The 13,599-nt window shown below is 40.1% G+C and overlaps 1 protein-coding gene across 2 annotated transcripts in view; it reads left to right on the top strand.

Moving 5' to 3' along the window:
* The window catches only part of ZFPM2 (zinc finger protein, FOG family member 2), a 442,942-nt gene that overhangs the window by 134,608 nt on the left and 294,735 nt on the right, over positions 1 to 13,599 (top strand). For both annotated transcript variants that reach the window (XM_089517821.1, XM_089517822.1), the window contains one exon: positions 11,104 to 11,199. In XM_089517821.1, the coding sequence (XP_089373947.1) occupies positions 11,104 to 11,199 (96 nt within the window). The remainder of the gene's footprint in view (positions 1 to 11,103; positions 11,200 to 13,599) is intronic.

Genomic DNA, 13,599 nt, shown 5'->3' on the forward strand with positions numbered 1-13,599 from the left:
ATGTGTAATTTTGAAAAATTTGTATGTTGCCTCACCAAGGTGGGTGTTGTGTTCCATGGAATATGTCTGATCCTTTTTTCTTTTCCTTGGGAATTAGAGAGCTGTGTGATTTAAGCATGAAAGTAATGTACTGCTTGTCAAAATCACTTTTTAAAATGTCATTTTGTAAGTAATAAGCACCTATTATGATAGGTAGCAGTCAGGAGAAAAGAACATGAAAACATGAGGTATAAATGATGCTAAATGACTGCAGTAGAAAGCCAATGATTTCCTTTCCTCCCCTTTTGTCCTTTTATTGTCAAGACAAAGCTGAGTTTTGCTCAGGAATGAAGTGACATAAAAGTGTGTGTGTGTGTGTGTGTGTGCATGTTAAAAAAAATTAGAATATACCAGAATTTTTCTTTTACTAAAATACAAGCCCATAATATAGTAATTATGATCTTGGATGGATAGTTGGCTGATGCTAATAATAATAATAATAATAATAATAATAATAATAATAATAAGGATTTATTTATAGCCCGCCCAATCACAAGGAATCAGAGGAGGTTACAACAATAAAGGAAGTACAAAGCAAATAAACAATAACAATACAATAATGAAACAATTCACAATAGCAATAAATAGCAAAAAATACATAGCGATTCACAGCAGCAATAAAATTAACAAAGGAAAGTACATAGCAATAAAGGAACAAAACAAGTAAAAAAGAAAATAATGCCCACTCTCAATCCCTCATCCCAATCCTAAAAACAATATAAATGATACACAATCTTAAAATGTTACAATCTAGGACCATAGGGGGAAAGGGAAAAAACAACAACAGCTGGGCTCCTTGGCCTCTAGAGTCTCTCTGCTGGCCCCCGGTATTTTCTGGGAGAGGCAGGTAATGGTTCTTGGGGTGGCAAGGCAGCTTTTAAAAGTGCTGCCTGTCTGTCACACCTCCAACAGCTGGGCTCCTGTGCCTCCAGAGTCTCTCTAGTTGAATGGGATGATATCCAGATGAAACATGCATATAGTATAATTTTCACCGACAGTCAATTGTTGTTTAATTGCATTTTCTTCTTGTTGCTTCTATTTTTTAAAACAAAAACTTTTTGAAACAAATGAAACAAGAGTGTAATTTTCAAAGAATATAGGGAAAACACAACTGAAACATCTTCACTAAGGAAACAGCTAGACTGGGAAGAGCTGCTGAAGGAAGGTGCAACTGGAGGCCCTTAGAAAAGCTTTGTGGGTCTTTTTTAAATTGTTCTGTTTTATGAGAGAGCACTAATAGTAACAACAACAACAACAACAACAACAACAACAGATGAAATGGTGAGATTGGTATTTTCTGTTTCTATCTTTTCCAAATAAGAGAGAGATCCTGGATCTAGAATTCATCCTTATTATAAATCTCTCTCTCTTCCACCACCAGACTATCTTTTGTTTAGACAAGGGTTTGGTTTTTAACTGATTGCTGTGAAGCTGTCTTTGAATGATTGTGTTTATGTGTGGACACACACACTATATTTTTATCTTCATTGTTATGTTTTAAATTATAAACTGTTTTAAATTAATTCTGCTTTTAATACAATGGTTTATTTATTTGTTATAAGCTGGCTTTCACTATTTGTTTTATTTTGTTTGAATTTATTTTGAAAGCTGCTTTGGGTCCTATATTTGAAGAAAGGTGGGATGTCAGTACAAGTAAATAAACAAAATACATCTTTATTTTACTAATAATTAGTGATGTGTGTGTGTGTACCCACATTTGTAGGATTACCTTCCTTTAGCATTGTGTATTAGCACTGAGTTAACCTCACTGAAAACAATGGGATTTAACTTCTCTGAATATACTGTACAAATGAGGTTTTAAAGACAGGCCAGGCAAATTCCTATGAGAGGGAAAGTGCTGTGTTTGGCTCAACCTGAGTCTTTGGGGAAGAATGGGAATTCTTAGTGGCTCCTGGTGAATTTCCTATTGTCCTCTGTAGCAGATATTTAGAAAGAGCAAAGGGTAAACAGGGTTTTTTTTTTTTGGGGGGGGGACAGTGGGTGTAAAAGAAAAGTGGAGGAAGAACTAGATATCCTGAAATACAAAGAGAGAGCACAATGAAAATTGTGCTACTCCAGAGACTTAATACATAAAGGGCCCGAACAGACAGGCCAAAATAAAGTTGCTTCAGGTCACTTTGGAGCTATGCTGTTCAAATGATGGATGCATACTAAGCAGCCAGAAGCTGCACTAAAGCCATGCTCCAGTCCTAAGGACTAGAGCACAGCATTGGTGCAGCTTCTGGCCTCTTAAGATGTGTGTCTCATTTAAACAGCATACCGCCAAAGTGACCTGAAGCAGCTTTATTTTGGGCCCAAAGTCATTTTGAAGATCTCCGGGACCTCAGTATTAATATTTCTTTGAAAAAAAAGCCATTTTCCTTTTCAAAAGTAATATTCATTATGAAGTTCAAGGAGCTCTCTATTTGGTAGTAGGTTTGATTTTTATTTGTTTTTCCAAGAGACAGCAGAGCTATTAGTAGCACTAAAAGACCATAGTGTCACAGCTATTTACATATCTCAAATTCTGGCCTGAAATAGATGGGCCAAAGAAGCAGCTTCCAACCACTTTGGGAGCATGACATTCAGATGACACTTTTTCTGAAAGAGTCCACACTAAGGCAGCAAGAGCTGGAACTTTTAGGAGCAGATTAAATCCACTCTTGCTGGGGGCCTATTTGAGATGGCGCTGGCAGCTAACTTCAGGAGTGGGCTGTGTGGTTGCTGTGGTCCCAGCGCAATCACAGATGGAGTGGCTGCTCCTTCTGGGCCATCTGTTCCAGGCCTCTGACTGTTGTTTTAAAATTTAAAATTTAAATTACATGCCTCTGAAAATGGCAAAGCTTAAAACAGCAATACCCTATAATTTTTAGATTCTCCAAGAGTAGGATTAGCCAGAGATTATTTTGTTGTTGTGTTGCTGTGTGGCTTAAAGTAGTTTCCGGCCTTTGGCAATCCTATGGGGCAGTACAGACCGCCCCGAAACGGTGGTCTGCACTCTCCCGTTTTAACTCAGGAAGGATACCACAGCCACCAAACCGCACAATGTCCCTCTGGAGCAAAAAGAATCCAGTTCTTCTGGGATTCTTTTGCGGCACTTGGGTTACATTGCGAGTGCGCACTAGTGCACTTGTGACATAAGTGATGCACAGTGATGTGCTGACGCTGCACATCACTTAGGTAAAGATGGAAGCCTCCATGTGGATGGGAGGCTGCCATTAGGCTGCTGCCCACACATACTAGGGTTCTGGAGCATGCGGTTGCTGCACGCTCCAGAACCATAGTTTCGGCAGCAAGACAGTGCTTTTGGCCTGTCTGTCTCAGTGCCAAGGTGAATTTATAATGGATTTTTCTTGGCTAATTTCCTGTATATATCTTGATTTCAGTAAGGCCTTTGACAAGGTTTCCCATGACATTCTTGCAAATAAGCTTGTAAAATGTGGCCTAGACAAAGTAACTGTTAAATGGATCTGTAATTGGTTGACCGACCGAACCCAAAGGGTGCTCAACAATGGCTCCTTTTCATCCTGGAGGGAAGTGACCAGTGGGGTCCCACAGGGCTCTGTCCTGGGCCCAGTGTTATTCAACATCTTTATCAATGACCTGGATGACAGAACTGGGAGCATACTTATCAAATTTGCAGATGACACCAAATTAGGAGGAGTAGCTAATACTCCAGAGGACAGGATCAACATTCAAAATGACCTGAATAGATTAGAAAGTTGGGCCAAAGCTAACAAAATGAATTTCAACATGGAGAAATGTAAGGTATTGCACTTAGGGTGAAAAATGAAATGCACAGATATAGGATGGGGGACACCTGGCTGAATAAAACTACGTGTGAAAGGGATCTGGGAGTCCAAGTAGACCACAAGTTGAACATGAGTCAACAGTGTGATGTGGCAGCTAAAAAGGCCAATGCAATTTTAGGCTGCATCAACAGAAGTATAGTGTCTAGATCAAGGGAAGTCATAATGCCACTGTATTCTGCTCTGGTCAGGGCCCACTTGGAATATTGTGTCCAGTTCTGGGCACCACAATTCAAAAAGGACATTGAGAAACTGGAGCATGTCCAAAGGAGGGCGACTAAAATGGTGAAGGGTCTGGAAACCATGTCCTATGAGGAACGACTTAGGGAGCCGGAGATGTTTAGGCTGGAGCAGAGGAGGTTAAGAGGTGATATGATAATCCTGTTTAAATATTTGAAGGGATGTCATATTGAGGAGGGAGCTAGCTTGATTTCTACTGCTCCAGAGACTAGGACCTGGAGCAATGGATGCAAGCTGCAGGAAAACAGATTCCACCTCAACATTAGGTGGGACTTCCTGACAGTAAGGGCTGTTCGACAGTGGAACACACTCCCTCGGAGTGTAATGGAGTCTCCTTCCTTGGAGGCCTTTAAACAGAGGCTGGATGGTCATCTTTTGGAGATGCTTTGATTGACAGTTCCTGCATGGCAAGGGGTTGGACTGGATGGCCCTTGTGGTCTCTTCCAGCTCTACGATTCTATGATTCTATGATTCTAGATCAGGCAGATTGGTATAAAAATGTCTCAAATCTTGTGAGAGGTCCTCTTCTCATAAGAGCTGGCTTCTGCAATATCTCAAATCTGCAGGAACCCACAGAAATCTCATGATGACAGGCCAACCATCTTGAGACAACAATTTCACTTTGCTGATTAGCCCAGCAAGCCACAAGGCCAGCTGAAAAAGTCACACATTAGATATGTAAATTTGTTGAATACCCAACGATCAGGGGTCTGGTGGAGTGCCTGGTTTGCATATCTTGTATCATCCTGATATAGAGCTTGACTTTAAAACTCTAAGTATGGAACATCCCATACAGAACAGGACACCTGGCAACCCTAATCATGGGCTAAGAACAGTACAACAGCTACAAAAATTTTATTCTGCTCCTAGTTTGTTGTTGTGTGCCTTTAAGTTGTATTCAATTTATGATGATCCTAAGACAAACCTATCATGAGTTTTAATGCCAAGATTTGTTCACAGGAGGTTTGCCATTGCCTTTCCCTGAGGCTGAGAGAATGTGACTTGCTCAAGCTCATCCAGTGGGTTTCATATGCTGAGTAGGGAATCATTACCCTGGTCTCCAGAGTTGTCATAGCCACTATGCCACACTGAGTGTCAAAACAAAATATCACATCCAAGAATTGTAAGGGTGTAAGCCAATATGGACTATTAAATATTCATAAGGGTATAGCATTTTAGATTTTAACAGGTTTTTATTTTTGGTGCTTACAGTCTTCTTTGCAGAAGAACAAGTATATGAATTAGTCTTTTTATTCAAATAGTCTTTTGGCAGTTAGAAAAGTCTGTTATTAATAGAACTTGTGGGATTAAGTTATTTTATGTTATAATTACATTTATTTTTATTTTTATTTGAGTTTATTTCTGTTAACCTACTGGAGAGTCTTTTTTGGTGGAATGGAGGGGTATAAATGTAATAAAAAGTAACTGTGTGCACTGTTATTAATTCTTCATCTGTGTCAGTTTGCAACCTTGTACATGTTAAATAAATAATTTATATAATTCCTCTTGAAAATTCACATTGTAATGTATATTGATATGTTGGAATGTAAATAAATAAATATTTTTTTATTCAAATTATATCCTACTTTTCTCCCAATAAGGTAAGCATGGCAGCTCTCAGTATCCTTTAAAACAGAATGTGTCTTAAACAATATAAAGTACATAAGTTTTAAATATTAAATTAACAACCCTAAGAGCCTGTTAAAATAAAATATAATAATAATAATAATAATAATAATAATAATAATAATAATAATAATAATAATGCCTTTGCCTGCCGATGGAAGGACAGCAAGTAGGGGTCATTCTGGCTTCTCTGGGAAGTCAGATCCAGAGCCTATTGGCAAGTATATTAATTTATGGGCAATTTTTGAAAAGTTGTTATTTTTTAAAACTACAGTTCCCATAATCCCTGGGCCATTATGGCCAGTATGGCTGGGGGAATCTGTTGATGTCTGTATGCTATGTTTCAACACAGAGTTAGTTGACATTATGTGCCTGTATTCAATACATTGTAATGATTGTATAGGATATAGGGCTATTTGGGGGCTATCTATAAAATTTAAATGAAGTGTTTTAAATTACACAGACTCTTTTACTGGTGTAATGTTTTGCATTTCATTGAGGTGGGATATGTTCTGAGTGTTATCAGTGTATTGACTAAATACTGCTTTTTCGCTAGCATATAGCTGATGCTATTATTTTTAGTACTTGTACTGGCAGAGTTCTACTGCTTTGTCATGAATCTGAACTCTGGTTAAATCTATGTGTGTGATGGATTTCAGCTCTTTTTACTCTTTCTTGAATGTGCCAACATTTTGATTTCTGTGACTATGCCCTCCTGTTTACTTTGTACCATCTTGTTAGGCAGATAGTGCCATAATTACAAAAGAATTTGGAAAAATTCTTGAAAAAAGAGTAACCAAACAGAATGAGAAAAGGCAGTGGCATGATAGAGATTTCTGGATTAGCTGAGTAATATAGGTTGATTCTGATTCTGTGTGTGCATGTATATTAGCAACAAACAATGTTGATGGGAGATACGTGTTGTTTTTTTTGAATCAACACAGTGGGTTGGATCCCTATTAGTCATTATTTCTTTTTACCAGCCTGTTTGAGATCTGTACTCTTGGAACTGTAGGCTTCTTACCCAACTGTTTCCTCTTCCTTGGCTGACCTTTGTGCTTTTTCACTCACTGTTCCATACTCTTGGAATTGCTTCTCTGGCCATTTGCAGACTGCTCCTTCCCTCATTATTTTTAAATCCCAATTAAAAACTTTCTTGTTTTCCAAAATGTTTGGAATTTTAGCTAAATATTGCTTTATTATCTTTTTTATTTTGATTATGTGTTGTGATAATGGGCCATTCCATTATCTGAGCAGCCGATAATTTTCCCAGGTAGCACAGGGTCAAATGATGTGAGGCAGCTAGGTTTCATTTTAATGAGGCTGAACATCACGGAGATATGAGAAACCAATGGCCCAATGAGATGGCCAGTTGGGCAGAAGTGTAAACCTCCAAGTAGTTATAGCAACTTCAGCAGAAGTTATAAAAAGCCTGAGAAAGGATCATTTGAGACTGAAGGAAGCAACCCCTGTCCTCCTGGGGAAGCTGGTTGAGGCTGAAAAAAAGTGTCAAGATCCCAAGCTATCCTATGCACATCTAGGACTGCAAATCCCATTTGATTAGAATAGAATTATTAGCTAGTTGTGTCAAAGGCTGTTATTACTTTTCTTGGATTGGCTGAAATTATCTAACCTATCTTTAACTGTAACTGTAAAGTGTGCCTGAAGGAAAAGATGGTCCTTCTTGTAAAGAGCTACCCCTTTGCTATGGGAATTTTTTCTTAGAATAAAACTTTTCCCTTTAAAATTACTCTGTCTCTCACACTCTTCTTTAATGTCTAGTCCCTTCACTAGGGTTCAGGGAGGGAAATAAACTGCTGTATCAGAGACAGGAAGTGCCAGTGGTATCCCAGTAACATCCCATTATGTAGTAACAAAGGGAGAATTCAAATCAATGAGAGGTTTTAGATAAGTAGGTGCTCTCTGGAGAGCTCATTCTGCTCAGCAGAAGCAGGGAGAGAGGACCTCAGAAGCATTACATATGTATTTGTCAGTTTGCTGTATCTTTTGTACGCTTGTATCTGTTATATTTTATCTGTATAATGTGTTTTACAATTGTACTGTATAGTTTTATATTTTTATTCTTCGTGCCTTCCTTCCCTCTGTGCATGTGTACACATATATTTTAGATTTTAGATTTAGACTCACTGTTAGGCCCTCCATATCTACGGATTTGCCATCTGTGGATTCCAGCATCTGTGGACAGCAAGCCCATTGGGGGTTGCAGAGGAGGAGGAAGAGGCAGAGGTGGTGGCAGGAAGAAGAGAAGGAGAAAAGAGGGAGGAAGGAAGGAAGGAAGAGGAGGAGGGAGGAGAAAAAGTGGCAGCAGCAGAGGGAGCCAACCTTAGCTGTTCCCTCTTAGGGGTTGGATGGTGGGTGTTGGGGGTCCCCTGTCTCTCAGTGGCTCACCTGGCAGTGCTGGCAGTGGCTATGACTCAGAGGCCCGGACCCAGCAAAACAAACCTGCCCCATCCTGTATCTCCACCAAAGCAGAGGGCCCCTGAGCATGGCCAAAGTGACAGTGCTCTCTGAGGCCTCCGAGAGGCCACTGTCTGAGGTTCAGGAGCCTGGAGAGGAGTGCTTCGCAGCCCCGAAAGTGTGTTTTTATTTGGGAGGGAGCCCTTACTTGCCCCCTCCCCCTCCTTCCTGGGGTAGAGGCTGCCCCAAGTGATACCCTCTGAGCATGCACAGAGCGCCCTTGGACTGGCTTCCCCTTGGAGGGGGTGGAGGGCCTTTCTTGGGCTGGTGGGGGGGGTTCCCTGGTGGGGGGTCTTTCTGCCTCCTAGGGTTCCCCACTTGCCCTCCAGGGATCTGCAGCCCCCTTTCCTGGCTCCACAGAGGCTCCTGCCAGACTCAAAGAGGAGATGGCAGCAGTGGTGGGGGGGGTGAGGAAGGAAGAGGAGGAGGGAGAAGCAGGCTGGAAGGGGAGGAAGAGGAGCAGGAGGAGGCAACCCCCTACCCCCCTCCATGGTAAGAGTGACAAGGCAGGCTTTGGACAGCTGGGGTAGCAAAATCCCATGGCTCTAATGGTGCCACCATTGAGCATCCTCCGATTTTTGGTATATGCATGGGGATCCAGAACAGATCCCCTGTGGATACCAAGGGCTGACTGTACTTGTAAAGTACTATGTACATTGATCACATTACATACAGCAGCAGCGGTTCAGTTGATCTTAGGAAACGAAATCAATGTGGAAAGTTAGTTGCATCTAGGTTAAATCCCATTGATTTCACTAAGAACTTAAGTGAAATCAACTTGGAAACTAGCTCCCTGTGTGACTGTACCGTTTGCTTGTTTTGTAACTGTAGTGTTTCAAATGGAGTTTGTGCTGCCATTTTAGCTGTCATTGAATCTGTTTTCAAATCAGCATTATTTTTGTTCACTGACTTAAGTTTTCAAGTTTGCAGAAATTAACAAAGATAAAATTGCATATTGTATACAGCCCATGATGTTTCCTTTGTAAGCTAAAGTTAACTTCCCTCCTGTTTCCCCACCACCACAACACATACCAAATGCCAGCATCCTTGCTTGGTCAAAGGTTAATCTTAATTCTGAAAAGCAGATGCCAGAGGCACACATACGACTTTGCCTTGTTTGTATTAAGAGTTTCACAAATGTATCTGGATATAGCTGCTATTAAAAGGAAAAAAGAATGCTAGATGAAATGGACCTTTGGTTTGATTTGGGAGGGATCTCCTCATGTTCATATATTTGTGAAGTTGTTTTTCCTTGCATTGTGAACACACAATGGAAATGCAAAGAATAACTACTACTATTATTATTACAATTTTGTCATGACACTCAAAACTTTAATGTATTATTTATTCTTGATGCATTATCACATTGAGATTTAGATTAAAAAAAGCTTCATGAGGATACTTCTGCTGAATCTCTGGCTCATCTTGGGACAGCAGTGGGATGAGGGCAGGGTGGGGAGGTAGGGGCTGTCATTGCTGGCCAGACCATCTGTGGCATTCATAGAGCTGGCTGTTGAGTGTCTCCTCTGTGTTTTGGCACTGTCCAAGGTGCTGAATGTATTTGGGGACTAGAATTTAGCCCTTTGGATAGCATCTCTAAGCTTTGGACTAAAACTTAGAAGGAATTTACTGCCCTACTGATGTGAAAGGTATCACCTGCCACAGTACCTAAGATGATATCTGAATTCGCTTGGTGTGAGCATCAAACAGGTGCAAGCATGCATGCAATCGGGGGATGTGCACGAGTAGTGCCACTGTTGGATTTTGAACAGAATTTCCATTGGGTTTCTTTTTTCTGTGTTTGGTGATTCTTGTAATTTAGTTTTATATTTTTGTTTAAAGGAAGAATAAATTTGAACTCCATTCCAAACTTTCCACATTTCCCCATCTATGTTCTAGGCAGCTTTCTGTTTGTAACTGGAAGTCCTTTACTGAAAGCTATCTTGTCTGATGATAAAACCATGAGTGTATGAAGCTCACACATTTTTCATCTCTTTTATGACCTTATCTTTCACAAGCGGCTTCTGTGAAGGTATCCTAACTATAGAAAGCACCTGGAAAACATATATGATATCTTTGCTGTGATAAGCAGTTGTGAACAAGAAACTAGACCTGTCAGTTCTGAACTGTTCATTGTTAAAAAAAATACTTTGTAGATGTAACTGATTGCAAAATACATTATAGGGGGGACTAACAGCTGCTGTGATACTCAGTCAGGAAAGCTCAATAGTTATTACTGCATGCGGTTTTCTTAAAAAAATAGTCTGCTATTGATAGGAAATGCATGGATTTAATACTGCAGTTTGGAGAATGTCTATTTGACATTGGAACTTCAGTTCGATTTTGATGGAGCTTCCAACTTCATGTCTACTGGATAGCAAAGTAACACCCTGATTCAGACAATATGACACTTCAATTAAAGGTGGAGGAAGAACTACTGCCAATGTGACAGCAATGTTTGCTGTACAAGAAGGGCAAGACTGTATCCTATTCTGTTAGTCATAATCCCAGCAAACAGGCAGCATACTTTATCCAATACTTGGTTTCTAAAATGAGGTCCCATGACTCAAACCTGGCTCCAAGACTTGTCTTCTGGGCTAGATGCATTTGCCAGTAAGACTAAATATTTGGGTATAGGATGTGGTTGTTCAGTGATGAGGGGAGGAAATGTATTTTGCATATGCTGACTACTGTCTCATTATTACCTTAGTTGTTTCAGAACTCAAAATAGGGACTGGTTTAGTGTCATTTGAACAACTATTTAGCAAGGCAGAATTGTTGAAGTAAATGTTTAATGTTACTATCTCATGACTTTATATATCTGTATATATAATGTGTGTGTGTGTGTTTGAGTCGAGCTGAAGCACACTATGTCATGATATTTCTCCATCTTTCCTTGATAAATTCATAGGTGATGAAGAGGGCAGCCAAGAGGCAGCAGATTCTGATGGGGATGCACGGTTGGAGAAATCTGGACCACTTGAGACAGAAGAGTGGGATGGACCAGGTAGGGGGAAAATGACAGATGAAAATAAGTAACATATGAAATAGACCTCTGAGATGGAATGCTCATAATATCACCACAAAAATGCCACAGTTACCACCACAAACATTGTTTTGTATTGCATGTATTAGAATTAAGGGTAGCTATAGCTTCTACCTGGTTTTCAAGGTGGTGGCTCAGACTAAAAGCACATCCAAGCTTAAACTCTTCCAGTATATATATGTATGAGTTGTGTGTATGTAAGAGAGAGACATGTGAAAAAGAATGACAGAGAGAGACAGAGAGAGGTAGTGGCAGTGGATCCTTCTTAAGTAAGACATTTCTACCATACTGCTGTCCTGTATAAACAAAGTTTGTCTTCTTTAATTAAATTAAATTTCAGTTTACATGGGGGAGGTGAGAATGAATGTTATGTCTGTGAAAAACCTCACTCCCAATCTCTGGATGACCTCACTCAACAATTTCATGTAAATTTCCAACTACATGGAACAATGTACAGTATGGACCCCTAATGGGCCCCAAAACCGAGCTTTCAAATAAAATATTATTTTCCTGGAGTAGAACCATCTTAACTTTACAGTAGGTTATATAGTGGTTTCTTCCATCTCAGAATCCACATATTCGTCTAGAATACTATCATGATTGAGCATCTAGAAAACAGATGAGAGAAGAATAAATAGCTTTGTATTCCATGTATAGTTCTCTTTCTGTTTTGGTAAAAATTGTCCACCAGATTATCAATGCAGCTCCCAGGCTATTTTAAATCCTGCTCTGAAGATCAATTGGAAAGGATATAGATTAGTGTTGAGAAAAATATGCCTCATAGTTTATATGCATCCAAACACTGTTTCTTTGGTTGCCCAAACCATGCACCAAATTTCAGTGGTAAACCACAGAAAACATATTAAAACAAGCACTGAAAGCATGTTCTAAAGATTATCAAACTGGGAAACCTTCCATTAGAAGAAGTGCCTCCTGCTTTTTTTGAAGCTTCTTTAATTATGCTGCTGCAGTTTGGCAATGTGTTTTGTGGTATGTGTGTGGCTTCTGCTGGATCTTGAAGAGGAGAAGTTGATTCACAAACCTGCTGAGCTCTCCACCACAATGTGGTTATTGTTTTACATGCAGGGGTATCTCAAGCAGCTTGGAACTGATGTCCACATGGTAAATTTTGCTAAGTGGTATGGCTGATGAGGGTAGGAATTAACTTTGTAGAGTCAAGATAAGCAAGTATATAATTTCACATTCTGAATCACTTGATCACTATTATCAAACTGAACATACCCTAGAATGGAGATGCATCTCCCTCTTCAAATGGCAGTATCATTTGTACTCATGAACCATGACTTTGATTGTCACAGGATTTATCTCATTTGAAGAAAGAAAATGTCAGTGATGATGTACAGCCAGTTCTGCCCAGAAACTCGCATTATACTCCTATCAAAATGGATTTTAAAAACTCACCAGGCATCCCAGGGTGATGCCAGGCAGCTGTTTACAATGTGTCCACTGCCACTGGTGCAAGTCATTCCCTCTGAGGTCAAAACAAAGGGCCCATCCATGTGCTCAATGCTGGACACCTGGTTTGCAGCCTCAGGAGGAGTGATTCAGTTCATGTTCAGTGGGCAGCACTCAGACTTGTATGTGTACAGCTACCTGGTATCACTCTGGAGTACCCAGGTAACAGGGGGAGTTCAGGGCAGCTTTGGGACCAGAATACTCCAGGCTGCTGCCAGAGTATTCTGGCCTGTGCACATGCAGCCACAATGTTGTTTCAGTGGCATCTTAGGGAAGATAAAAAAATCTTCTAGAAGGGCCATGGCTGCAGCAGCAATAGAGTACTTTAACATGTTCCTTTAAAGAGGTTTTCTAACATGCTATGTGATAAGTACTTGCTGCTCAAACAAGTGAATGTTCATCCCAGAACTTATTTCTGCATGAAGAATTCTGTAATCCTTAGTTAGAACTTAAGAGTGTGACTGTATCTTTCCAAACTCAGATGCAGAGCTTGAGATAGTTAATTTTTGACTGCTGTTTGCAGAATCCCCTAGCCTGAAAGGCCACTGGGGGTTTCTGGAATTGTAGAATCCTGTAACAATGTACTACACCAATGCAAGCAATGGTGACAGAAGAAGGTTGTTGGTGAATCAGCTGCGAGGTAAGTCAAACATCAGATAAAACTGGCTGCTTGGAGTCAGCAAATTTTGTCTGCTTTTTCTTGCCACCGCTGTTTGATCCTGCAAAAAATTGCAGCCACTAGCATAGTGTACCAAATGGAATCTGACACTAGAAAGTAAAATTTACCAGCTCTTCCCAAATGAGAACCAGTCTGTGGGTTTAACCTGTGTTTATTGTTTCTTTAAGAACAGAAAACAGTTCTTCCTTAAATTATTTTTTGGCCAG

Source organism: Sceloporus occidentalis, unplaced genomic scaffold (genome assembly GCF_023333645.1).
Source record: "Sceloporus occidentalis isolate IW3139 unplaced genomic scaffold, rSceOcc1.0.p SCAF_3, whole genome shotgun sequence".
NCBI lineage: Eukaryota > Metazoa > Chordata > Lepidosauria > Squamata > Phrynosomatidae > Sceloporus > Sceloporus occidentalis.